Source organism: Labeo rohita, chromosome 9 (assembly GCF_022985175.1).
Source record: "Labeo rohita strain BAU-BD-2019 chromosome 9, IGBB_LRoh.1.0, whole genome shotgun sequence".
Lineage (NCBI taxonomy): Eukaryota > Metazoa > Chordata > Actinopteri > Cypriniformes > Cyprinidae > Labeo > Labeo rohita.
In genome coordinates this window covers 15,777,522-15,805,467 of record NC_066877.1, presented here as the reverse complement: position 1 = coordinate 15,805,467, position 27,946 = coordinate 15,777,522, and the positions used below count along the sequence as shown (strand labels likewise).

General features: G+C 36.9%; 1 protein-coding gene across 1 annotated transcript in view; it reads right to left on the bottom strand.

The window, feature by feature from the left end:
- cntnap5a (contactin associated protein family member 5a) overlaps nt 1-16,183 on the bottom strand; it is an 86,352-nt gene extending 70,169 nt beyond the window's left edge. The window contains exon 1 of the mRNA XM_051120043.1: nt 15,924-16,183. Within this exon, the coding sequence (XP_050976000.1) occupies nt 15,924-16,005 (82 nt within the window). The 5' untranslated portion in view covers nt 16,006-16,183. The remainder of the gene's footprint in view (nt 1-15,923) is intronic.
- Nucleotides 16,184-27,946: the final 11,763 nt, after the last annotated feature.

Below are 27,946 nucleotides of genomic sequence, written 5' to 3'. Positions count from 1 at the left end.
ACTTTCTCCATATAGTGGACTTTAATGGTGGTCAGTGGGTTGAAGGTCCAAACTGCAGTTTTAGTGCAGCTTCAAAGGGCTCTACACAATCCCAGATGAGAAATAAGGGTCTTATATAGTGAAAAAAAATTCTAAAAAAAGAAAATATATATACTTTTTAACCACAAATGCTCATCTCGCACTAGTGCATGTACGATTTCACGCATTACGTAATCACGTTAGAAAGGTCACACGTGGCTAGTTCTTCGTTTGTGTATTTTGGTTCAAAAAGGTAGGGTAGGGTGGAAAACTCTATCTTATTTTCTTCTCCATCTTCAAAATCATCCGTCATCATTGGTTTACCTTTTCGTAAAGGGCGTTTGACTTTCTTTGCACGTACGTTTTGTAAACACTGGGTTGGTACTTCTGCCTACATCACATGTGAAGTTGTGAATGTACAGCTAGTGCGAGATGGCCATTTGTGGTTAAAAAGTATATACATTTTTATTTTATTTAGAAAATGATTGATCGTTTCGCTAGATAAGACCCTTATTCCTTGGCTGGGATCATGAAGAGCCCTTTGAAGCTGCACTGAAACTGCAATTTGGACCTTCAGCCCATTGATCCCCATCGAAGTCCACTATATGGAGAAAAACACTGGAATGTTTTCCTCAAAAACCTTCATTTATTTTCAACTGAAGAAAGGCATAAACATCTTGGATGAAATGGGGTAAGTAAATTATCAGGAAATTTTAATTCTGGAGAGGACTAATCCTTCAACATATGAGAGAGACAAAGAAAAAGATGCATCACAGCTTGTTACTAGAAAAGTGTTTCTACATAGATAAAGTGTTTCTGCTTTCTCTTTGGTTTTGACTTCTGAATGCAAACAGACATGCATAGATTAAATAAACCACCAGAACGGCAGTAAAGGTGTTTACATGCAGAGTGCACTGTGGGCCAAAATCTGTATGCTAATCGTTTTACTCCAAGAATTTTCCATATTACACATATTTTGCTCAACATGTGAACACCTTTAACAGCATTCTAATGGTTTATTCAGTGTGTGCATGTCTTAAATGCATGTATGTTTACATGAAAACCAGAGAAAAACAAATTGACTTCCAAATTTCATGTGAACATGGTACATTTGATTTGTACACTCTGTAATTCAAATCAAGCCCTTTCCGTTAGCAGTTTTCCTTAGATTTACATGTTACTGTAGTTGGTAATTCAATGTCTCTCCTGAACTTTGCTCTCATTTCTCTTCTCATAGAATAACCATTTTCATGTAGCTCAAGCTGCTTTTGTTTTTGTTCTGCAGTCTGTGTAGTTGTGTTAGCAAAAGATTAATTGTCAAAAACTGTCCCTCTTTTGATAATATGTATTTGGTATCAGTGTAATTGTATTATCCTGCTCTCAATGATAAGCATAAATAGCTTTCTCACTCCTACACTTGCTGGGAAATGAAAGCTCTCAATATCTGATTCTATCAGCATCGGTCTAGAGCGAGCCATCCATCTTTACCATCATTGACTCCCACTGTCACAGTCTGCAGCCCAAACAGATGCCGGCTGCATTAATTATATTTCACAATTGTCAGCAGATTAACGAGGACACTTGTGGTTGCCAGCATGTCATAAAGTGTCTGACTGCATCTAAATGTCTTTTGACCTTTGTAAGCAGTCTGTGTAGCCAGTAGGTCAATGTACTATGCTAAAGCTAAAAATGCAAATTTGCTGAAGCTTACACAATGATGCAAGACAATATATATTTTCGTAATAATACTAAAAGCTTGTTTAGCTCTGGTGTATAACTGAGACTTACACTGCTGGCAGGTGAGCTGATTAGAGAAAGCTATACTGACAGACTATCTGAGCTCAGTGTTTTTTTTTCTACAGTCTCAGCAGGTTGAAATGCAGGTTGAACAATGCAACAATAACAGCTCTGAAATTCTGCCTAAGACAGTGCTATTACTGAGGTTATATGAGCCAAATCTACCTATACCATTAAACAGCAGATAAAAAAATAAATAAAAAGCACATTGGATTAGTGGCATCTGCTGAAAAACACAGGATAGATTAGCTAAACTGATTCAGTTGGTAACCATTTTAAATTATATACCATCTTGGTTAAAAAAAATAATAAAAATAATAACAATTGCTAGTTACTAATACATTGTAGTTCATAGGTTTGAGAAATTTTTCTTTACTGAAGATGCATTAAATTGACCAAAAGTGACAATTAAAACATCATACGTTACAGAAGAATTCTAATTTAATTTAACCATTTAATTTCTAATTCTAATTTAATTTAACCCTGATAATAGACAATAGATAAAAGACATTTCCACCAAATCAGCATATTAGAATGATTTCTAAAGGATCACGTGACACTGAAAACTGGATTAATGGCTGGTGAAAATTCTATTCCAGAAATAAATTACATTTTAAAACGTATTCAAATAGAAAACAATTATTTGAAACTGTAATAATATTTCACAGTATTGCTGATTGATTTTTGCTCAAATAAGCATAAGAGACTGATTGCAAAAACATTTTAAAAATCTTATCAACCCCAAACTTTTGAATGGTAGTGTAGATTTTACAAGTGTAATGGAAATGAATTGCCAAATATAACTGAGGTACAGTCATAAATAAATAATGAACATTGCAAAAAACACCAAGTATGATAATATAAAATATAGGAGGCATATCAGCATATTACAAAGATAATTCAAAACGAATGTCCTAATAATGTGGAAATTAAGTCCATAAAATGCAGAGAAAAGTAAGTTTGCATTTTGAGAAACGTATTTCTTTTTTGTGTGCGTGCATTAAAGAGCACCACTGCAGGAATATCAAATTTATAAGCACATATATATGCACATATATTATTAGCAGACTTTCCAAAGTGACCGGAAGGACTCTCAATGCTGGTGTCTGCAAATGGCTTTAGTTCCACCAACGAGGTAGATTATACAGCCACGGCGGTTCGGGAAATGTGAGTAAAAGCTTATCTCATTGGTTAGTCGGATTTTGTTTTGGATAAAACCGGTCCCTCATTCTTGAAGCAAAAAGGCCTTGAGGGCCTTATGTTTTGGCTACTTTCATGCTGTTTTTTTTTTTTTCATGCTTACACAGTTTGAGATGAGATGGTCTACCTGCAACAATAGCCAGCCTAACCAGCCAGTGCCAGTAATAGACATTGTCTTATTCCAGTAACAGCTTGTGCAAGCTTGTGCCAGAAAGAGAACAGCGTTGCCCATTTAAACAGGCCCAAACTGCTCAAAGATGTTTTTATTTTCAGCGGCAGTGTGGAGACTGTCATTAGTGGTGTGCGTGGTCGCCGTGAGCAATGTCCTAAAGCAAAAGCTCTGCATCCACACAAGATTTGCCGGCCCAGCAGTTAGCATGAGAATACTGTTCCAAAGACAAACCATACAGAAACTTGACCTTCGTATGAAGATTGGGAAAGAATTCTTTCTGTGACAGATATGCATCATGAAGCCTAATAGGAACATTACTCAATGCCTTGATACGTTATTCTCTCCAGTGATTTTTAGCAGAAAGTGTACCCAGGCCTATGAAACATTAACCCTTCTTTCAAAGTCAATGATAACTGCTATCCATTATGCTCTTCAGTTTTTTCCTTTAATCATCCTTTTAATATACAGCTAACAGGAAAAACACAATTATATCAGCAAGGCACTGCCACAGCACAACCTGAAGAGCTCAATGCATCACATATTATACAAAAAAAAACATTGGAAGCCAGTCATACAGCCGTCTTTACTTAAAATAAAAGAGGTTTATGCTAATTCTGTGAATATCTGCCAGAAAACTATAGGGACCCTATTGCCAAGACAACTGCTAAATTGATCGAGAGAAGGTCACCCACCAGGAAACCTAGCCAAGTTAATTTTTAGCATCACCCAAGCTGTTGATGAGACTCGAGCAAAGGATGTAAAATAGCATGTTACACCCTGAGTGCACCACTGCTCATAATTAAAGGCAGCCAGACCGACCCAGTATTTTACACATGAGAGGATTTTTTTATGGATAAGGGTGAATGCTCCCCAAACCTCCAAGTACAATACAATATATTCCAAAAAGATATTATAAAAGCTTTTCGTGCAGTTTTTCATCTGTAATTGGATGTAAAGTGATCTAAGACAATGAATAATTGTTTTCTATGGAATATGCCCAGGGGCATCATGCACCTCCTTTTTTTTGAGGGGGCTTCACTGACAAATCTGGCTCTTATTCCTGAGACTGTGAGTCATGATAGTCTACTGGTGTAATTTTATAGTGTGCATGGGGGTTGGATTCCAATCCTGATAGGATATACATTTTTACAAATCTATTTCTGATACAAACAAATCTATTTCTGATATTCCTGAAGTCCTGCGTCAGTACAGTCTTTCACATATTAAGTAGCCTATAGAAACAAATGAATTTAAGTCCTCTGCTTTGGACAGCTCAAGGCTAAACTGCACCTTATCTCATTTGGAAACACATTTTGTAATTTAGAGGGTGTAGTTCAGCCAAAAATAAAAATTTTGTCATTAATTACTCACCCTCTTGTCATTCTAAACCCGTAAGACCTTCATTCCTCTTCGGGATACAAATTAAGTTATTTTCGATAAAATCCAAGAGTTTTCTGGCTCTGCATAGACAGGAATGCAACTGACAAGTTCAAGGTCCAGAAAGGTAGTAAAGACATTGTTAAAATAACTACTAATGTGAACCACTAATGTCACATTGACTATTTTATTTATGTCCTTACTACTTTTCTGGCCCTTGAATGTAGTTGCGTCTCTGTCTTTACAGGGTTAGAAAGCTCTTGGATTTCATCAAAAAATATCTTAAATTGTGTTTCGAATATGAATGAAGGTCTTGGAACAACATGAGGGTGAGAAATTAATAACCGAATTTTCATTTTTGGGGTGAACTATCCCTTTAAAGGCCCAATATGTAATTTTTTTCCTCTAGAGGGCGCATTTTCAAAACAAACAGAGAAACAAAGGCGTAGTTTGATGACACAATGATTGAGCATGGAATAATGGGAGTTGTTATCTTCATCCCCACAGCCAATGCAATTCGTCTGGACTTGGGCAGAAATCTTGTCCACTGATGACCTAATGTATTAAAGACTTATTAAGGTCACTGTAGTATGAAGCAGGGTAGGGCTGAAAGCTGTGAAAGCGAAACGATGCTAATGAAGAATGAGCGTAAAAAAGGGGCATAAGCAGCTGAGCTTTTATTATGCCACAGTCAATCGCTTCCGCTCCTTTCGGTCATGGATATGTGAGGTAAAACAGCACTGTTTTATCATACTGGATACAATAGAGTGTGTTTATGCATAACATATTAAAGTGTCTTTGGGGTTTCCATGTTTTCTACTAAATAAAACGTCACTGGCAGGCAACGCAATGACATGGTCCTTTACACTACTTAAAATTCCTTATTTCACTGCATTTAAAAATTCTTCAAAACTTTTGGGATAATGTAAGTACACAAGTCAGCAAAATATATAACACTCTTCTAGTGTTTTTTGGATATTTAAAATAAATAAATAAATAAATCTTACATATTGTGCCTTCACATGCTAAAAATATTTGGTCATGTTGTCGGATTATTTTGTAACATTTTGGACAGATTCCCCCAGATCACCCACACACAAAATCTCTGCATGAATCACATGAGCGAAATGAATACTTTAGCTTCAGAACTGCAAAGCTCACTAAAAGGCTACATCTTTGGGTCACTATTAATTTAGCACCTACAATAATTGTGTAACTTAAAAATGTAAAAATATTTATTTTTTGTAAAAATGGAATCTATTAGGACCAAAAATCTGTGGAGGCACATTGGTTTGAATAGGCCTGACGCCTCTTAATATGCCTGGCTTTACTGTGATAATCTCAGAATAATTCATTACTAAATGAAATGTCTACTATTAGATTTTCTCAGCTTGTCAGATGGCCATATTTTTTGTGTTGTGGATGAACATACTGTCCAAAATCGCTAAATAAATTAAAACATGATATTTTTGTAACTTGAATAGATTTTGATGAATGTCTCTTGTCATTTTCCCCACTTTCCTCGGCTGTGAGACACGTTTCGTGTTGGCTACTCTGCCAGCTATCATTTTTCAGCATTATTGGTCAGCATTTCCTCCTAATAGGTTTTGAACAGCTGTTATTTCGTGGCCTCTGCATGCGCAGAGCTGTACGGGAGATTGGCATCACTCGGTCCCTAATTAGGCAGCCTGCACTTCACCAAAACAAACATTGCTGTACAAAGAGATCTGACTCAATAATACCAACAAATAGCTTTCTGTCTCCCAGCAAAAAGATTTTTGCTTCTCGCCTCTACCTGCGCCAGAACAAAATCAAATGTCTCAGGTAGGTGTGCCGTGTTTGGAATCTAAAAGACGAAAGATGATTCAAAATTATAACTCTGTTATAATGCAGAGCATGATGAAATGGATGTTGAAAAGATGGATTTTTGAAATGGAGCTGATGGTTTTGGCATATGAGATTAAATGAGTATACTGACATGCTTCTGAAGAAGCTCTGAAAGAGAAACGAATGGAATGAGGAGGCTTGCAACATAGAAAGATCAAGTAGCTCAAGGATACGTGGCAGATTTCAATGCGGTCTGCTGTTACGAAGCATGAACCTTTTTTGATGGCAAGATCAGCCTTTTTCTTCAATAAACACTGAGCATGAAAACCTAGGAATGAAAATAACAGCTAGAAGGCAACATCAAGCATCACAGCGCGAGGAAGAAAAGAAAAGATACAGAGCAGCATGAACCACTGACCAAAGATCATAATAGTAAAAATGGGCCAGACTGAGTCTTTTTGAAGAAGTGGTTGATGGACCTACATATCATATTCAGTTAAATGTTATTTGGACAGTGTTGGCCAGTGGCTAAGTGACTTAATTCCGCACCTGCCACTGATTCATACATTTTCCAGTCTAAAATAGTGAGTCTTGACTTCAGTCCCAGGGCTAGGCCATCATTAACCTGTTATGTTGGACAGAGTGAGGAAACGCCTGAGGTTATTGTCCTGCGAGCTTCTGGTTAATATCACATCAGGGGAAGCTTGTCTGCTGTTACAGGACAATGACAGTTGGGCTGCTTCCATCCCATCAGCCCAGATGGTGGGGCACATGCTTTGCCCCCCAGCTGGCTCATGGAAATGTCACAAGGTTGGCCAGAATTTGGTTCACGATGGGAAAAAAAATGCAGGAAAAAAGGTATGTTTTACTTTTGCTGATGTTCTGTTTTCAATCTGTTTTCAGTGTGTTTCAGTGTGAGCTTTCAAGGGACTTGATAAAGTTACCATATCACAGTTTAAGAACTTTAACTTAAAATACTTTGGATTCCAGGATGAAGTGAAGTTTTTAACAGGAAGAGGCTAAATAATTTGGAATGGGAGATGGGATGATCTTCTTTTCAAAAAAGTTCCAAAGTTTCAAAAGATGTTTTGGTAATCCTAACACTAAAGAGAATGTTCTTTGATGTGGTGTTAGGATAAAACTCCCTCCCTGATTTTTTTTTTTTTTTTTTTTTAAGCACTCTCATCAGGTTCATGGAGTAAAACCGGCAAAAAAAGTATTTTGAAAATCCTTCCATTGGGCATTTGGCGCAGCAAAAGAGATCAAGAGAGAGCAGCACTAAAGTGGCATATGCTAAATACTTTAGATATTGCATAAGCATACTGTTTAAAACAACAACATCATCTCTCTCCAAACGCCTACATGGAGTTCCAACACACTTGTTTATATCACACTTTAATACAATCACTTAAAAGTGAATATAATAATATACAAATAATTAGATACAATGCTGTTCACAAATTTGAGGTCAGTTAAGTTTTTTTTTTTTTTTTTTTGAAAGAAATTAATACTTCTATTCGGCAAGGACGTATTAAATTGATCAAAATTGACAGTAAAAGGCTTTAAAATGACAAAAAAACCTTTCTATTTCTAAAAAAAATAATACATTTTATATTAATATTTATCATAAAATGACTTTCTTTTTATCAAAGAATCCTGTAAAAAATGTAATTGTCAGACCCATGGACTGTTTGTTGTGTTTAGTTCCTGTTTGCCCTTATTTGGTTCTGCTCCTGTTCTCATTAGTCTATTATCAGTCTGTCCCTCATTAGTTGTGTTCAGTTCTCAATTTATTGTCCAGTCTACTTAGTCCCTATGTATGTTTCCTGCCTGCCTTCTTTTGGATTAACCTTGTGTGGATTTATTAAAGACATTTGCATCTGCCTTGCTCATTTTTGTGAATTTATTCCTACCATAGTGTGACAGAAGACTGGACCGCAAAAAGTTAAATTTGTTTTTTGAAGGAGGAGCCAGGACATTGACGACTTTGCAAGGGACTTCAGCTGTTTCGCCGTCCCTGTTCAAGATCGGGGCTAACTGCCACGTCCTCTGTGGCAGTTAGCCTCTGCAAAAACAACACAGCCTCTGCCCTTCAACCCAGCGACTCTACCTCGGCTCCTAGCTCCGTCGCCTTGGTTGGTCATTGACCCGCCATCGCGGCGCTGGGCTGTTGGGCTCCTCCTTCCCTCCAGCTCCACCTTGGTCCTCAGTTGCTCTGGCTCTGCCATGGACCTCCCGATCTCTGCTTCCATCTCGGTCGCCAGAGCCCTCAGCTCCATTCTGGCCCTCTGGATCCTCTCCATCTCCGCCTTGGACTCCACCATCACCTGCTCCGCTGCCATCAGTCAGCTCCACCATGGGTCGCCATCATGGCTGTGGCCTGGGTCCCGCCTGGGTTCTCCTGCTCCAAGTTCCTCCTGTCCTCTCCCTAGCTCTTCCCTCCGTCTGATCCGCCCTGGCTCTTCCTGGCTCCTCCCTGGCTCCTCTCTCCATCATCTCCATCCTGGAACCTGTTCATCGTCCTCCTCTCAGGAGTCCGTCCTCCACCCGAACCTCAAACTAGGTTGTCTGCCTGCCTTCATGCCAGCCATTCATCGTCCCCTGCCACCATCTCATCCCTTCTCCTCTCCTTGTGTCCTCCTCCTAAGTCCCCCTCTGTCCCTCCCTTTGTTGTTCCTGCGGTGTAAGGTCACCTGTCTGTCCCTCATTAGCCACCCTTTATTAGTTGTGTTCAGTTCTCAGTTTATTGTCCGGTCTACTTAGTCCCTAGTCCGTGACAGTAATTTGGATTCTACAAAAAAAGGCAACACAACTGTTTTCTTAATCTTTAATCTTAATCTTCTTTTCAATGTTTCTTAAGCACCAAATCAGCATATTAAATTTCTAAAGGCTCCTAAGACTGTAGTAATGACTGCTGAAATTTCATCATAGAAAGTAAAATATTATGAAAATAAAAACAGTAATTTTAAGTTATAATAATAGTTCACAATGTCAAAAAAGACTGCTTTTGTTCAAAATCATTAAAAATCTTACAGCCTACTCTTTTGAAAGGCAGTATATAAAAAATGTATCAACACATCAAAAATGTGTACTGTTGGTGTGCTTCCATGTGAGTGCTGGTGTGCGTACCTTGAATGTGAGCCAATTTGGATAAAAGTGTCTGTCAAACACAAATATAATTGTAACAGAAAGAAACCAGTTCAAGTTTCAAGAAAGAACAACATTAAAACTCCAAGTATGTGAGTACTCCAAGTTAACTCCAAAAAACAACCCTATTTTTGGGGTCTTAAAATATTCAGAGGAAAGCTTCAGGATTAACATTCCGATGGAACCATTGTTGTATTACAGTTCTGTTCTATTCTTCCTATATGCTGCAGATATACTGCACTACCATAAAAAAAAATCTATGAAACATCTAACTTTACTCTGACAAGTTATAGTACATACTCACGTCTACATGTCTTATCTGCATATGAATCACATTTTAATTGGAGAGGAATATTAAATGCACATGAAGGAAGGTTGATTGCATGCATTATCCTGGCTGATATAATTCAAGAACATTTACTGGAGTGGCGATGCAGGAAGATTTGAGATACATAATTAATACTGAGAGCTCACTAGAGACAAATAATGGATGAAAGAATAGAGAATGCAAGATGTAAAGCAATGTGAACCACCATTTAATGTGCATTTCTCATAATAAATAAAACTAGACCAGCAACAGTGTCATCTTGCCAATAGCTCAAGTAAAGCCTCATTCATTTAGGACTGATCATTTTCCAGATTCTATCATCAAAAGATATCAGATGAAAGCAAACAAGTAATGAGAGGCCACGGTCGTGTTCTAGTTCCTTGTCTGTGCTCATCTCAAACTGACAATTCAGACAATTTTCAAAGCATCACTCTAAAAGTGTTTCTATCATATTTAAGCAGCTATTTCAAACGTTACATTTAAGTGAGATTTTGCACTGCACGGCCTCAGTTAATTCAACTTGATGAAATTTACACAATCAAACTGAAGAATAAAAACATAGAATAACATTTGACCTTCTTTTTTCATGGCATGAATTTAAATCTCTTTAACTTTCCCTGAAGAAATATTACACATACTAATGCCGTAAACATCTGAGAAAAAAACTAAATGAATCATTTTGTCTCTCATGAACCATTTTTCAAAAAGAACAAGAGAATAGGCTCTGCTCTAACTCCCGAGAAACTATCTGTTATATATTTATGTGTGTTTACACTGAGGGAAGAAGAGGTAGAGGAACAGCATGATGGATTATTACACAGAGAACAAAAGTACAGCCATATGTGTGCTAGTAACTGCAACTGAATTGTAATATCTGCAAGAGCAATTCATTCTTGTACTAAAAAGATTCATGATCCAAAAATGTTGCTCATCTAATCATAACAAATGAGCGAATGAGACAGCATACGTTTCACTACGACTCTTATATAACTGGTTGAAAGACTAATATATTGACCGCAAGCCGCCTAAGAGGTCATTGCTCCACCGGATGCAGCTTATCTCAGATCAGTGATGAATAACAGATGGATGATCTACAAGAATAAGGCAGTCTACAATAAACTACTCTATGATTTAGGCATAGAAGAACCAATAAGGCTGCTGTTATTGTCTAAGAGCACATGTGTCTCAATGTCAGCATTTCAGGACAAACACAGGTTAATGAAAATATGTGTTCATATGACTGCAAACAGAATATCCACAGAATCTGCTGACTATCCACTAACCTGCAGCACAAAAAATTTGTCAGACTTAGTTTGTCAGCATCGGAAATTCAGCAAAATCTGTTTCATTCTGTACCGTCTATCTCCCACTGCAGATGTGAGGTAGGGGATGCAGTGATTTAGGCTGAATAAAGCCTTGATTAATCAATATTTTCATGCTCTGACGCCCACGCGGCATAAATCAGCATGGAGATGAAGTCAAGTTAACAATATGGACAACACTGTCAATGCTCTTCACCGCCTCTGGCCTTTCAAGGTGATTTATATTACGCACTATAGTCTTAATGACATTCTCCCCATTTTCCCTTTCATCACTTTCCAAGGTGTTTCAGCGCAAATTGTTCATTTTTCATATACATTAACAGAAGTTGGTTGTGCATTAATATTTGAAAGAAATATGAATTGGTCATGTCTCATCTAACTCTAGTGCTAAACTATTATACTGGAAAGATAAAAAAAAATCCTCTAAAGATTCCCTCCCCCTCGATGCCCACAGGAAATCTGGTCAGCTCCACAGGAGAGCTCCCTTAAAAAGCCTCCCGTGTTTGACCTCATAAGAAAGTTAAAATAAATGACTCTATCATGCTAATGCCCGACAAGACTCTGCTCTCCCCCACTGAGAGGGGAGTTGTATTTAGAATGTTAAATCAGTCCTCCTGTACCACAACAGCACTCTGACATGCGTTCAAACTGAATAAATATCGGTGTCCTGTTTGGGTCAATGCACACGTTTTGCACTTCAAACTTTGAGTAGAACTTCAAAGAGAAATTTGGAAAGAACTTTCAGCTTCAGGCAATTATTGATAGATTGATTGACAACGCAGTACGATTCAGTCTATATTCAGTCTTGGTCTAACAAAAACAACAGTGTACACTCTCGCACTGCATTAAGTGAGAGTTCACACAATTTTATAAAATCCAACTGTGAACCATTGATCTATGCATATTTTCCATTTTTTTAGATTTGTAATCAAAATGTCATAACTCAATCTTCTTTATGATGTATGCCAGACTTTTCCAGTCACTAGCTGGGTTTTCCTTCCAAAATTGCTACCTGATCTCATGACGAAAACTTCAAGTTGCGTAATACATCAATAAGTACATATCTCTGCAAAATTTAACAGAAATGAACACTAGAAGTGTTAAAACAGCAAGCACTTGTAATTGTTTTCATACACAGTTATGATTACAGCTCCATATGTTTCGCTTTCTGGACATACTAAACTCGGTAGCTCAGCTGGCACAAAATTGGACTTAGGATGCAGAATAATTGGATACGAATCCTGTGAAAAACATGACTCACAATGAAAGAGCTGAAAGATGAAAAATCGAAAATCAAGCTAAAGCGGCATGCTTGTGACTGCGTTTTGACGGCACATTTGCTTTTGTTCTTACTATCGGGTAGGTTTATGTGTAGTGCAGATGGTACGTTATTTTAAAACGTCACAGAGAATTAGAGTTAAAGCAGCACTCAACAGACATTTCAAGTCAGAACTGCCTGACACATACAAATCCAACGTCACATAAAATGTACTATATGTACGTTCATCTGTACAAATACACTTTTAGTGCCACTCAGTGGACATCAGCTCAGTACCGCCATGTCAAGAAACATACATGGCGGTATTTTTCATGTTTCGCGTCTTACGAAAATGTTCCCACAGGCACGTTTTCGTCTTGAGATCAGGTTGCAAAATTGCAAATTTAACTTAAGCGCAAAATTGGAATATTGCCTAAAACATTTGCAAATAATCACTGTTTCCATCCAACGAGTCAAAGAGTCGAGAATCACGACTTTAATGAAATATTAAAGATTTATTACATTTCAACCCACAATACTTTAAAGATAAAGAGATTCTTTGTTAGGGTGAATAGTGTAGCTCCATGAAGAAATTAAAGGGATTGTTCACCTAAAAATAAGAATTTGATGTTTATCTGCATCCAAGATGTAGGTGACTTTGTTTCTTCAGTAGAACACAAACGAAGATTTTTAACTCAAACCGTTGCAGTCATATAATGGCAGTCAATGGGACCCATGGCTTTGAGAGTCAAAAAAAAAAAAAACATACAAAGACAAAAAATGTGTTCACAACAGCCGACGCGTGACGCCTCAACATGCTTATAGTAGACATACTAGTAGGCATAGTAGACACATGTGCGGAAGCGATCTGCCGCAATCTCTCTGCATTGTGTAAACAATGAGTGACATATACGTGCAACAGATCGCTTCCGCCAGAGCACATTAACGCGTCATGCATCGGCTGTTGTTAACGCACTCAGGACAGTTGGACATTGCGGTGGATCAGAGAGAAATTATATAAATACTTTTCAGTTTCTTGCACAGACCGATTGTTTTGTGTCTTAAGACCTCAATGTATCGTCACGAGCCACAGGGTTTAATTTGGTTTTGTCTGTGTATGTTTTGGTTTTTTTTTGACTTTCAAAGCCGTGGGTCCCATTGACTGCCACTATATGACTGACAGACTGCAATGGTTTGAGTTAAAAATCTTTGTTTGTGTTCTACTGAAGAAACATGAAGAAAGTCACCTACATCTTAACACTTTAATCAATTATGGTTATTCACTATAAATTTTACAGTCTTTTACCGTTAACCATTTAACAGGTTTTTACTGTAGTTTTTTTACCGTTAAATTCACTGTAATTTTTTACAGTGAATGTCTCACTGTCCTTGAAGGGGTTATTTGACTATTCTTCTCACTAACTGTACAGGTGATGTGAAATTCAGCACAGTACGTTCTAGAGATGCCGAGATATCTAAAACATGCATGCAAGTCTCTCATATATTCAGAAACATTCTTCACAGACTGTGTACTTCAACAATTCTCTATGACATGGATCAGTCATTCAATCTCTGCTTTTATTTATTTTTTTAGAGTAAAAAGTGCCGGACATTTCTAATACAATCATGTCCACAGACGATGTCAGAAAACACTGAGCCTCTGGGTCCTGACTCACTGTTTGCCCTAGCCAGGTGAAACAAGGCTTTCATCTGGTGTCATGTTGGGACCCTCCACTGTCCCAGTGGTCACAGTAAAAGGGATGTAGTTGTTCTTCCAGGGACACCAGATCTGAAAGGACATCCCCTTGTTATCCCTCTTTGAGAGCAGAGCCAGAGGCTCTTGAGAGAGACAGCAGCAACCATTATCTCTGTTACCTGACACAGATGACAAGGGCATGGTGGATCTCCAGCTTTATTCTGGTACTCCTGTGGTAAATATGAGAATATCCTTTTGCATGTCCTTAGTGAGGATTCACTTCATCCGATCCAGCTGATTCTGATCCACATAGCACATCTCATGCAGAGCACAACATGACTAGGGAAGTTTTTGTTTCGTATCATGTACTGATGCAAACTGACTCGGAACACATAAAAATGACAGATACCTGCAGATACTTCCTGCAGCGTAGAGTCTCTCATCTTAATAAAACTGACAATGCAAGGGAATAATGTACAGTGCTCCCCTGATTCACACAATTATAGCTGAGAAGGCACTGGCTAAGAGTGAGAATGCTTTAGATGCAGAAGCTTCATACAGAGAAATGACAATCAATGGCAGTAATGAAAATATGATGAAATGTGTTGAAATGACAATGGAAATCAAAAGTTTAAATCAGACGTTTTGGCACACATAACATTTAAAATAGCATAGAGGAGATCAGGGAGAGGGCAACGCCATCAGTTTAACCGATTAGAAATTAGCTACGGATCATAAGACCACCACTCTTACAAAGACACTGCAAAAAAATGTAGAGGCAAGAAATAATCATTTAATGACAGGTAAATTTTAATTTGAGATCATTGCATAATGAATGTTAAATGACAGGAATGGTGTAATTTCAATCAGCAGGTTCTCTTTTTTAATTTAATATGCACATCTGACATATGCATAAAAATAAGAAATATGTCAGAGCAGATGGGGAAGATTATAACACTTTTTGATGCACAAACATTTAAACAAAAATGGGAAAGGAGATGGCCATTTGTGATTGACACAAATACTTAAGTATTTTTAAGTTTTAAATATTCCTATGTTTGTTTACAGTTTGACAATATTTCCTGTAAGATGGTTACAATAAAATGAAGCTGGTAATGGGGAATGACATAATTCTGAACAAGTTAACTTAATTTCCTGCCGTCCTTTATGTGTTACAACCAGTCCGGCATTCCCATGCATGGATTTTAACAAAAGCTCTATCTGTACTTGATATCAATTTAGACACTTTAGTGATAAATAGCTTATTAGATTTATAAATTATTTTGTAACAGATTTGTAAACACCTATGAGAATATTATAGCAAAGTTTAAGAAACACAAACACACACACACACACACAAAGAGTTAAAGACGTTGAAATAAAATCGCCCCGTCTCCTCTAGATACCTAATCGAGAAAGGATATTAGCCTCAATAACTGCCTCATAAGCCTCAATTTCCGTGGTACTGCGATTGAATTGAAATGCTCAGTCTCTCACACCTGCTCCACTATTTTTTAGCAGATGCTTATGAGAAGTCGAATCATAATAGGCGATATGCACCAGTCATTCATCGTACACTGTTACGGGTTCATCAGATCCAGTTAAAGTTTACATTAGCAGGAATCGTCTTTAACCCCCCTGCAGTCTTTCAATAGTTGAACTGATTTCACGATCTCCGATGGTGTACCATCTGTATGAAACCACTTGGTTTACTAAAAACGCATCCAAAGAAACACAAGTCAACTTTTAATACGATGCCGAACGGAACTGCAGGTACTTACAGTGACTGGCGCACATTGCCGAGCTGAGAACGGAGAGCAGCGTCAAACTGACAGCATAAGCCCGTGACTTTGGCAACTGCATGTTGTCCAGGTTTCCCGATGGCAGTATATCCTAATTGTGTGTGAAAATTAACGTATTTCCAATACGATTCGCGAATCTCTGTTCTCGTGAGTATTTCAGTGGCTCGTGCCTCTCTAACCTGACACCAGCGAGCAGCAGAAAGAAGCTCTTAAAGACACCCACTGCTCCCCAAACACCGTCATCGTCATGCCTCTAGCGCGCACACACTTACACATCGCGCTCCCTCCTTTACCACGCGTCCCTCATTTTCCAAAACAAACACTGGTTGAGCTCCAAATGCATCAGAAGCCTGTCCCATATGACATATAAATTTGTTTTGGAGGAATAGAGGCGAACGATGTGGAAAACTGTATGTGGCATATTCATCAGGGCATAGTGATTTCATCAGTGAATTGTGAGCCGACACGCTTTCAGAACCATGGACAGCTCCTCCGGAACATTGCCTGATGGAGATGTTCAGGAACGTGATAGCTGGTTTGCAGCTGATCTAAGGAGGGCTGGTTGACCATCCTGAGCTGGTAATAAACAGCTGGTTGAGTTAGCATAAAGGACCAGAAATTTACATTTATTTATTTTGAAGTTGCTTTTATCCACAGATTTACAAAATAACAGCTAAGACCACTTAAGGTCTTGCATAGACTATCTTAGACCAGCTAGAAACCGTGTTCTATGTTCCAACACAAAGCTACCAGCTTAAAGGATTAGTTCACCTCCAGAACAAAAATGTACAGATAATGTACTCACCCCCTGTCATCCAAGATGTTCATGTCTTTCTCTCTTCAGTCGTTAAGAAATTATGTTTTTTGAGGAAAACATTACAGGATTTCTCTCCATGTAATGGACTTCTATGGTGCCCCCAAATTTGAACTTCCAAAATGCAGTTTTAATGCAGCTTCAAAGGGCTCTAATCGATCCCAGAAAGAAAGGTCTGATATAAACTCTGGGTTGGTACTTCTGCAGTGATGTAGTACGATTTTGGAGTTGAAGAAGAAAATGAGATTTTGGAAGTTCAAATTTGTGGGCATAGAAATCCATTACATGGAGAGAAGTCCTGAAATGTTTTGATCAAAAAACATAATTTCTTTACGACTGAAGAAAGAAAGACATGAACATCTTGGATGACAAGGGGGTGAGTAAATTATCTGTAATTTTCTGTTCTGGAAGTGAACTAATCTTTTAATGAATTCCGATATAGACAACCAATCAGCAGTGAGTTAATTAAGTTTAGGTTAATGTACCATTACATTCCAGTTGACATTTTTCCAGGTGGTTTATGAAAGCATGAATGGCTACCAAACACTATGTGCGATTTTAATGTTTTAAATACAGTTAATATTTATCACCCTTTCTCAGTTGTCTCTGTAATTATAGGATTAGTCATCGTAACAATCATAGTCAATCATTTGTGAAAATATGATTCATGGATGTTAATAAGTATTAATTTTAGTAGCCAAACTCCACATCATTAGATTATGAATGACAAACCTGTATATCCAGTATGGAACGACAGTCTGTTATAACTTAAACAGTAATGAAGTTGACCATCAGTGTCACTGACCACTTATAATTCTGAATAAAGATGGATGTTCTGCACATTTCCCAAAATGTTTTCCATCCTGTGCAGCTACTGTATGTGCACCATTTATTTATTCATATTTTTTTCTTAGACTGGTGGTTGTAAACACTTTTGGGTCTCATCCATCTTACTTTACTAGACAGCTGGTGACACCCATAGGCTTTAAATGGGATGACAACACCTTCCACTGACTCAGTCAACTGCTGCTCCATTTCCCTTAGTGAGGACTAAATGATTCACATGGAACAAGAAGTGGTGTAAAAATCAATGAATTATGTTCAAATACAAAAAAAGGCTTTTTAGTTACTGAAACATTTATAGTATCAACCTTTAATAAAACCATCTTTGTTGTCTTATTTAACTAAAGAAGCTGTGGCTGTAAAAAACAGAGCATAGCGCTAGCAACAACAAGGTCATGGATTCAATTCCCTGAGAAAACATATACCTTGAATGCATCTTCATTTGTTAATTTAGTCTCTGCTGCTGAAATCATGCTGACTGAATCACTGCCCAGATCAACAGCAGGTGGGTTAAACAACCTTAAACTAACCCAATGACTGAAACGAAATCACAGGTGTGGAAGATTCTTGTTCAATACAGTGTCGCCTAATTTACCTATGCTCATACTCATGAGAATAAAAAATGGACAGCTCGAAAAACACAAAGACATTGCAATGGAAGTTCAAAGCTGGTGGTAGACAGTTGGTTGATAAGTGTGTTTGTGCAACAGTCAGATGGTTTAATGTTGCGGTCAGGACTCATCTCCCTCTGGGAAGTGTGATAAGCATGTTATCACATAAGAGAGTATAAACAGGCTTCACAAGGGACAGAATGCAGTGACAATGACATTAATATTTAAAGTCTGACCCTCTCAGTTCAGATGTCCATTTTCTCATGGGCTGCAATATGAAAGATCTGCATTGTGAAGCATTAAGGAATAAGTGAAGTCAGCAGGACTTCAATATCTCCTTATCAATAATTTATTAACCGAACACCATGCACGATATCAGATAATGCATATAGAACGTATTGCTCATGAAACAGTTTGCTTAAACAAATGCATGACCACTCAGGGTTTTTTTCTCGCAGTTTGCAATGAATTGATCTTATTCATGAGCTGTAACAGTTTTTTTTCTATATTTGCACTACTTCATGTTACATGGATCAATACTAAATGCTTTGTCGAGCATCAATTGTGTGCAATAAATACGCTTGTGGTCTAATTAGTGCAAAAGGATTCACAATCTCACCGCCACAAAGATGCTAGAATTACTCACTCTATATCTGATCACCATATGAGGACTTTTCAACCGTGCATGCTAGTTCCTGTTTTCTCTTCCAGTGGTTGTGATGGAAATAGACTTTCAATGTGACAGCCTCTAGAGAATGTATTGTTGAAGTTAGTGTATGATAGACTGTCCAATTATAGAATGATTATACACTGTTTAATTAATATTTATTAAAAACATCTATGTGCAAAACCACTTGTACTGAGCTTCAAGATATTTATTCATGTGCATAATGTTTAAAAAAAAATTATTCATGTGCCCTGCCTTCTACTGACGGCACTATTTCCACCATCTGCATAAATGCATTCAGTTCTCATTTATCTAGCAGCTCAATAGACTCTCCCTTAAGGTCTTACCCTGAGCTTTTTCTTGTCGGATGTCAAGTTATGAGTCTGTACTGAATCGCTATTAAATTACAAGGCCGTTTTTGACACTTTCTTTCAGCCATACAAATCCGATTCTGGTTAAACATCGCCTTCCTAAAGATGGAGAACCATGAAAAATGTATTATTTATTGTAAAGTCTCAAAGGTTGCAGGATGTTAAATATTTCAAGTTCTCTTATATCGCTCTCAGAAATGGATACAGTCTCACCACAGTGAAGAATATGACTGCTTTAGGGTGTATACCAATCCTATCCGATGTCTTGAGCTCTTGGGTGCTTTCCATATGGACTTTATTCCTGGAAATACAAAATTCAGAAGTTTGATAGATGTAATTCAAATGGTGTACTACGGCTCAGCGTTATGCATTAAAAAAGCTTATGTTTCTGGACAAAACTGAATCAATTCTACAATGTCAACTATATATACATTTATAGATCATCCAGAGCACTTAGTGATATTGTCAAACCAACATTTGATTCATTTGTCAAAGTCAAAAAAGTCAAACTCTGAGGTGTTGAGTTACCACTAGACCACAGAGCTTTTCTTGTAAGCAGATCTGTAGTGAAATGGAAAGATTCTCCTGAAATCATCTCTGTTGCAAGGGACGGATTTTGTCTGCTCTGGTCTCCTTCATTCTCGGCACAATGTCAGACACGAGCTGCTTCATTACTCACACCTCTCCAGACGAGTCTTCACCTTCACTGGCCCTGTCAGCTCTGAGTCAGGTATGTGTGAACCTCCGAACTACAGACATTACTCCAAAGAGTACATTTCCTTCATGAGACAGCTGTCTGTGTCTATCTATCTTTAAAGAGTGAGCATTTGTAACAAAGTGTTTCAGGTCTAAGAATTAGTTTTGTTTATTTAGAAATTTACATAAAACTACACAAAATCTGTAGTCATACTTGGGATCTTTATATTTCCGACATTACAGGACCTAAATTTAGATTTATTCTGGGCACCACGATCTGAAACGTCCCACACAACTCAGTGTCCTCACCTGCTTAAATGAGTCACAGTGCTGATTCTGAATAAAATATTTCTAGCATATTCAAGTGCTGTTACCTAACAGGAACACTTTATAATAACTTTCACATAGACATTCACTATATATATTCACCTTCATATATTCATAAAGCCAGAAATATAGAGAGATCATTTATGACCCTGGACCACAAAACCAGTCTTGAGTAGCACAAGTATATTTGTAGCAATGGACTAAACTGAATGGGTTAATATGATCTATTTTTCTTTTATACCAAAAATCATTAGGATATTAAGTAAAGATCATGTTCTAGGAAAATATTTTGTAAATTTCCTACCATAAATACATCAAAACTTAAATTTTGATTAGTAATATGCATTGCTAAGAACTTCATTTGGACAACTTTAAAGACTATTTTCTCAGTATTTAGATTTTTTTGCACCCTCAGATTCTCTGCCAAATATTGTCCTATCCTAACAAACCATATATCAATAGAAAGCTTATTTATTATGTTTTCAGGTGATGTGTAATGACTCTAAGACCCTTATGACTGGTTCTGTGGTCCAGGAAGAGCTTGATCATATGAATCAAAAGTTAAATAATGCTGATTATTAATGTTTAATAAGTTTATAATCAACATTACAATAACAAGCACATTATATCACATTTCTAGCTATGTGAATATATATTAACTAATGATGTGTTAAGAATTATATAATGTTTGTTAATGGTTTATTAATAAAAGTTTTATGCAATTAAAATAAAGTTGAAATGTAATAAAATATCATATTAAACAAAAAATGGAAACTTAAAACCTAAATCAATGAATAAATAAGTTCAGGTTATAAAATAACTTTCAAAAAATAAAAATAAAACAAAGCTGCAAAGAAATATATATATAAACTAATGAAAACAACAAAAGCACACAGCAAAAATCCCAAAGCTAAAATTAAAATGAAAGCTTAAATAAAATGAAAGCTTATTTTAATAATACTAAAACACTTATTTAAACATTTAAGCCAAATCATTTCTCAATTTGTCAAGTTTTTTTTTATTAGTAGTAGTACTATTGTTGTTGTTGCTGTTTTTAATGTAGTACCGCAATCATATTTCCATATCCTAATGGTGAAAAAACAACAACAGATCTTTTGCCTGTGATTACTTTCATCAGAAGCCACCTCAGGCTCTTGTGCACTAGATCTAAGTCCATCTGCTACTGTGTTTTGTTGCACTAATGGACATATATTCTGTACACTAAACAAACTGAATCCATTAGAACAGGATGAGTTTGTTGACTAACGTAATCCAGTCATTCCTCACTTGTGGCTCTAGGTTAAAAGCGGAGAGAAATCAAACTCTCACTGGCAAAATTCAGGCAAGGACTCATCAGTTTGATTTATAGCAACTCCAGTGACACCCATCATTTCTGTAATAGCAGTTACTGACAGATAGCATCACACGAGACGGCCGGTGTCAGGGTGAGAAAGAAGTAATGCTCAAACAATGCTGAAATGCATTTGCTATTTCAGAACGGAGACACATTTGTTACAGGCTGACACAAAATATTATGAATGGTCAGGCTGGAGATTGTGGCGTTCTCAGGGTTTTTAGAGATACTCACTGATACCTCTGTTGGAAACTTCACTTGAATTAGTGAAATATCAGGAATATTTTATATAAGGAGATTTTCCCCTCATCAAAAAAGAAACTTTCATACAGTATGTAATGCAAACAAATGATCAAAACCGTTTTTTTCTAGACTAATATGACTGGAGTCTACATCCTATTTAAGTGTGCATTACATAACATTAGATTGGCTTTTGTAATAGTTAATAATAATTTAGTGTTTATACACGTATAAGGCTATTTCTCAAGTCTGAGTCACTATTTTCTGTCATCTATAATCATAAATCATTATTTAAAGAGTTTCATGTGCTATTTAATCTCATTGCAGAAATAAGTGTTTAGTTGGAACGAATCAGCAAAAGAGATGTCTTTGAACTGTCTCTCTCCCTCCTGCTGTCCTCACATTAAAGAAAACATCTAATCTCTGTCTGCCCAAACAAAAGAAAGACTCCATGGAAACCTGGCATCCACAATCATCACTGTGTCTTATTGCTTTTCTAATGTAATTATCTCTGTAGAAAAGAATGACCCTGGCTAATACATGCTGACTAATGCTGCCATTAAATGACAAATCTACCATAAAGTTTAGATGAAATTAAACATCCACATTACTTACACTGCAAGAAAAGTAAATGATACGGTATTTGAGCAACAGCACAAATATCACATAAGAAAGAGTGCTGTTATCCCAAATATCATCACGACTGTGATTCAGCCATAGTGAGGCCAGTAAAAAGTACAGGCAAGTGAACAGGCAAAATAGTTACCAAAACAGCAAGTTTGTTTATTTTTGATCTTCAAAAAGTCAGAAATCATACGCCTTGAGCAACACCGCAGTGGTATTTCACTACTAGATGAAATGGAACGGTTCAGTAAATTATATATTCCATGATATTCCACAGTGTTGAAAATACTATGATTATTTACTCATCCTTATGTCGTTTCAAACCTGTATTTATTTTTTGTCTAGGGTTTTGATCTTTTTTTAAGCTTACTGTATGGCAAGACCTGCATAACAATTTATTCCAAAGAAAAACAACAGCATGGAACAACAGAAAGATGACAAATAATGACTGAATTTTCATTTTTGGATATACTACCCCTTTAAAGGCAGTGAGGGATCAATGTTGTGGAAGACAGGGGGAAACTGTTTCTCGAACTGACTTCTATTAAACCTGAAAGCGAAAAAAAGACCTTATCATGGTAAAAAATTAAATCTCTAAAAAGTACAACAGCAGCACAGATGAGCAGAACTGCAGACAGTGTGAATGCGTTTGAAAATTCGTAGGCTAGCTATAAAAGCACCTTCATTCATTAAAGCTTGAACACAGAGCATAGGATAAGAATCCCTGCCTAGGGATGAGTTACTATTGCTACTTGCTACTATTAAAAAGTCTACTATTTAAAGTTTTGCAAGTGATTTCACCTCTGTTCTAATCTCTATGGATCAGTGATTTTGACTAACCGCTGACATTTTGCCTCTTAAAACATGCACGCTCAACAAAACGCCCCATCCAAAGACATATCAAAGCTAAACGTGCAATTTAATCACATAATCATAACCACCCAAATACATATCAAAGTCAAACGTGCAATATAATCGCATGATCACAACCATGCTGATATTCGGAGCACGAACAACAGTTCAAACAAGAACTTAAAACTGAGTAACTTGTCACTTTTTTGTCACAATTTTGTCACTTAACGTTACTTTAAATGTTTTTGATCCGCCGACAAAAATAGTTCCAAACGAAAGCAAAGATCACACTTTGTTTATCTCCGAGCAGTGGCCTTAGTTTGGTCTCGTAATGAATCAGCGTTTTTGAACAAATCGGTTGAATGATCAATGCAATGAATCATTAATAGGCTAATACACAAAAGAAAGTCGCCACCTAACGGAATAGCGATGTAACCTGCAGAAAGCTTACTGAAATGTTTCATTTAAGTTAGCATTCAGCTATGTCAAGCCTGTAAAAACAGTATTGTATTTTTAATGGAATCGTTTATTGAACCTTTAAACAAAATATTAAAAAGAATGTATTTGATACACTAGGCTTTTGGCCCATATAATGGCTAGGTTTGTACTTGTAGCTTGAAGTCCATGCTTCATATGAATTTTAATAACATAGGCAGATCTGGGTAGATCACTTACAAATTGTAATCCGTTACTAAATCTAAATTCCGTGACAAAAATTTTAGTCAGTAGCATAATAAATTCATTACATTTTAGGTAATATAATCAGACTACTTTTTGATTACTTTTAGATTACTTTTGACCTAACAAGTTTATTACATTAATTTAAACAGGATAATCTTGTACCATAATGATGTAAAAATACAAAGAGAGAGAAAATATATTATTAAAATATTTACTTTAAAATCTCAGGGGTACTTAAAGGGATCATTGATTTTACTTTTTTAACTTTAGCTATTGCGTAATGTTGCTGTTTGAGCATAAACAACATCTGCAAAGTTACAATGCAATTCCTTTACAGAATTGATGACTGACCACCCCTTTAAAGTAAATATATTAGGTAAAAGAGGTCCCAATGACAAAAAAAAAAAGGTTGAGAATGTCTACAAATACGAAAGTATGATAATACATGGTCATACTTATACATGGTTATGTATAAGTGGAATAATACATGGTTAAATAACCTACTGAGTGATAATTCAGATAAAATTATTGTGTTTATCAGAAGTTGATGCAATGTTGAAACACTTCTTAAACCTAAAATATTTTTAGTATATCCACTGATCAAATACTGTGTCGCCATCTGACTAACGACTAGTATATGTGTGAATGTCCACAAAACTGGACTTTCTGAGTGTATATAAGCGGTAGACTGTTTTAGAAAGGAAATTTCAAAAGATGATAAAGAGGATTTAAAGAGAATCAATAAATGATGAATAATTTATTGCTTTTGTGTGAATAATATGTAATCATGTAATCCATAAAGTAACTGTAGTCTAATTATGAGTATTTTAAAATGTAACTTACTCTTATTGCCAGTACTTAATTTTTGGAATCTGATTACGTGATCCAGATTACATGTAATCAGTTACTACCCAACTCTGAATATAGGCTAGATTGTAATGCAGTGTTTTGTTTTTGTTCTTTTCCAGCTGGAAGAATTTGAACGCTTCTTGTAAATATGGGTATTTCACCCAAAAATGAAAATTACCCCATGATTTGCTCACCCTCATGCCAGGTGATTTTCTTCTTTCAGACTAATGCAATCTGAGTTATATTTTAAAACAAAATGGCCTGGCTCTTCCAAGCTTTATAATGGCAGTGAATAGGGGTTGAGATTTTGAGCGTTTTTGAGAGAACTATCCCTTTAAATAAATGTAATTGCATTGTTTAAATTCTGACTCAACAAACAAAACACAACTGCCATTCTTAAATCTACCATCCATCTTTTTCAGCCACCTGCTCACATACATCTGTGAAAGGCTTTCAATTGTTTTGAAAACATTTTGAAATATGACAACATTTTATAAGTCAAAGCACTGTTCATTTCTCTATTCTCATCTCTTACTGAAGTTGAGTTAGGGGCGGGGGGACAGGTGGGCCGCCAGCTGTTCCTGCAGTACACAGCCATCACCCAGAAGAGCCAGATGGGAAATCTAAACACCTCAGAGAGAGGGCTCCCCTTTGAACGTGAAGGGCTCTCAGTGTCTGCAATGTGACAAATGGCTTTATTTATATGCAAAACTGAAAAGAAATATATTGGATCAGCTTTACATGCATGCTGAAGAAGAGACCAGCGCAAAAGGCAACCGTAACAGCAAACAGGATGTTAGTGTTTCATTAGCGTTTTCACACTTCATTCTCCTCTGAGAAAGATTAGCAAGGTGTTGCAGGTGTCACTGTGTATTAATTACAGTCAGACGTGACTTTGAAGACATGAATGACAGTGCTTGCAAAATGATGCACTGCATCTACATTTCTTTTCAGATTATTAAACTATTAAGCCCTAATTGAAAAACACATAAACAAAAACTGTCATTATCCGAAACAGCAGCAGCAACAACAGAATTTATTGTTGTTTTGTATGACCCGGAGGTTGCATTATAAAATTATCTTGCTTCCCACAACCCACAGTTCACCAGCCTCTTAATCAGGATCTGCAATATGATTAATATGAACTTCCCCCTCAGGATCTCACAAGCCTTGTGCGAATGATTTCTTATCTAATTACCACGATTATCTTGAGAGTGCAGAGAGTGAATACATAATAAAAAAACATATTCATTCTCAAAAAAAAACTGCAAAAATAATTCCGAATTTGGCACCAGTGAACAAATGAACCAAAAAAGTGGTACTTTTTACTCAGGCGAGCTCTTACAGAGTCAGTTTTGCCCTTCGGGCTTGCCTTTTCAGAACAATTCAGCATTCATTGGGTGAAATGTATCTACGTGATGAGGCAATTACAGTTTACAATTACCAAAATAATCATTATACAGTACATTTATCAGAATCATTGCTCATTAGCCGCAATCTTGCCCAGAAAAGAACTGATTAAGATTCTCTCCATACTTCATAATTTGTCTTTCGCTTCAAGGCCCACCAACAACCATATTAACAAACACTATTTAAAAATTACCATTTATTCTTGAGCTTCATTTCTAGATGGGGAAGAAAAAGCAGGGCAGGATTACTGACAGGGCATGTAGGGCACATCCCAGACTCCCAGGGGTTTCATCCTCCAGCACAGTGTCCCATTAACATCTATTGTTGTTAACACAGCCTTTAAGTAACACTATGAATGGTGTTTTGGTCTGACCCTGAGAATAATGTTGATTTTACCACTCACTGCAGCACACATGTTATTCCCCTGGATGCCAACTAAGAGGATGCTGTAAAGCCAAGGTAGAAATACTAGTTTAAAGTTCATTTTAACCCCAAGAGAGCAACAATTTAGCCTTTCATTGAAACGCTGACATCCTGACAGCACCTCTCAGGCCGCTATTAGCCGATCTGGATGTGGTAAGTGTAAAAATGCCGCTGGGTTCGTCAGGAGACAGTTGCTGAGTCAGGTGTGTGTTGTGAGCGACTGTAATGGATAAAGTACCTGCAGCCATTTTGGGAATGAAACCACACAAGTGAAGGCTGGAGGGAAAACTGAGACTTTATAGACCTGAACGATGTCAGCGTGCTGAGTGTGATGTGAAATGACTCTTATCTCGATGTGATGGGAGACATAAATCATGTTGCTGACAGCTATTTGACTAGTGATTGTGCTTTGAGTATAAAGCATTGTGTAACATAGCAGTAGGCATTTCTGTTGGACTATTGAGCTTTGTTAACTACTTTAACTGCATGTCACTAAATGCTACTGACAGATGCTCCAATCACAATTTAATCGAGCTAATCAGTGCCAACTCATTGTATACCAAACATTATTATTCATAATTTCTTCTGTCTGCATTTATTACATGAACTAACAACAATGAATAAAAAAGCTAAATCTATATTTTAATCACAAAGTCAACCATTTCTACTGTTTAAAGGGGACCTATTATGCCCATTTTTTTTTTTTTACAATATGTAATAAAAGTCTCTGGTTTCCCCAGAATGTGTCTGTGAAGTTTTAGTTCAAGATACCTTACAGATTCTTTGGGTTTGTGCAAAAACAGGCTGTTTTCATGTGTGTACCTTTAAATGCAAATGAACTACTGCTTTCGCCCCCTTTTACAGCTCTCGCTGAAGATAGTCCGTCAACAACAAAACTGGAGAACCTCACCTAATGACATAGCTCTGCTCTCTATGAATACAGTCAGAGATAGTGACATTAGCTGTACAGCATGCTAACCAGCTAGGCTGACCATACGTCCTCTTTTCCCACAACATGTCCTCTTTTTGGACCTAAAAATATGCGTTTGGCTGGGATTTCTAAATTGTCCAAAATGTCTGGAATTCGACTTTTGCTTTCTACAGTCGCCATTCATTACACGGGCTGTTTTCTTAATCCCTCTCCCGCAAAAAATGTAATATATTGAATATAATTTTCGTGCATCAGGGAGTCGCTATCAATATGCGGTGTATTTAAATCGCTTTGGATGCAGGGTTGCCA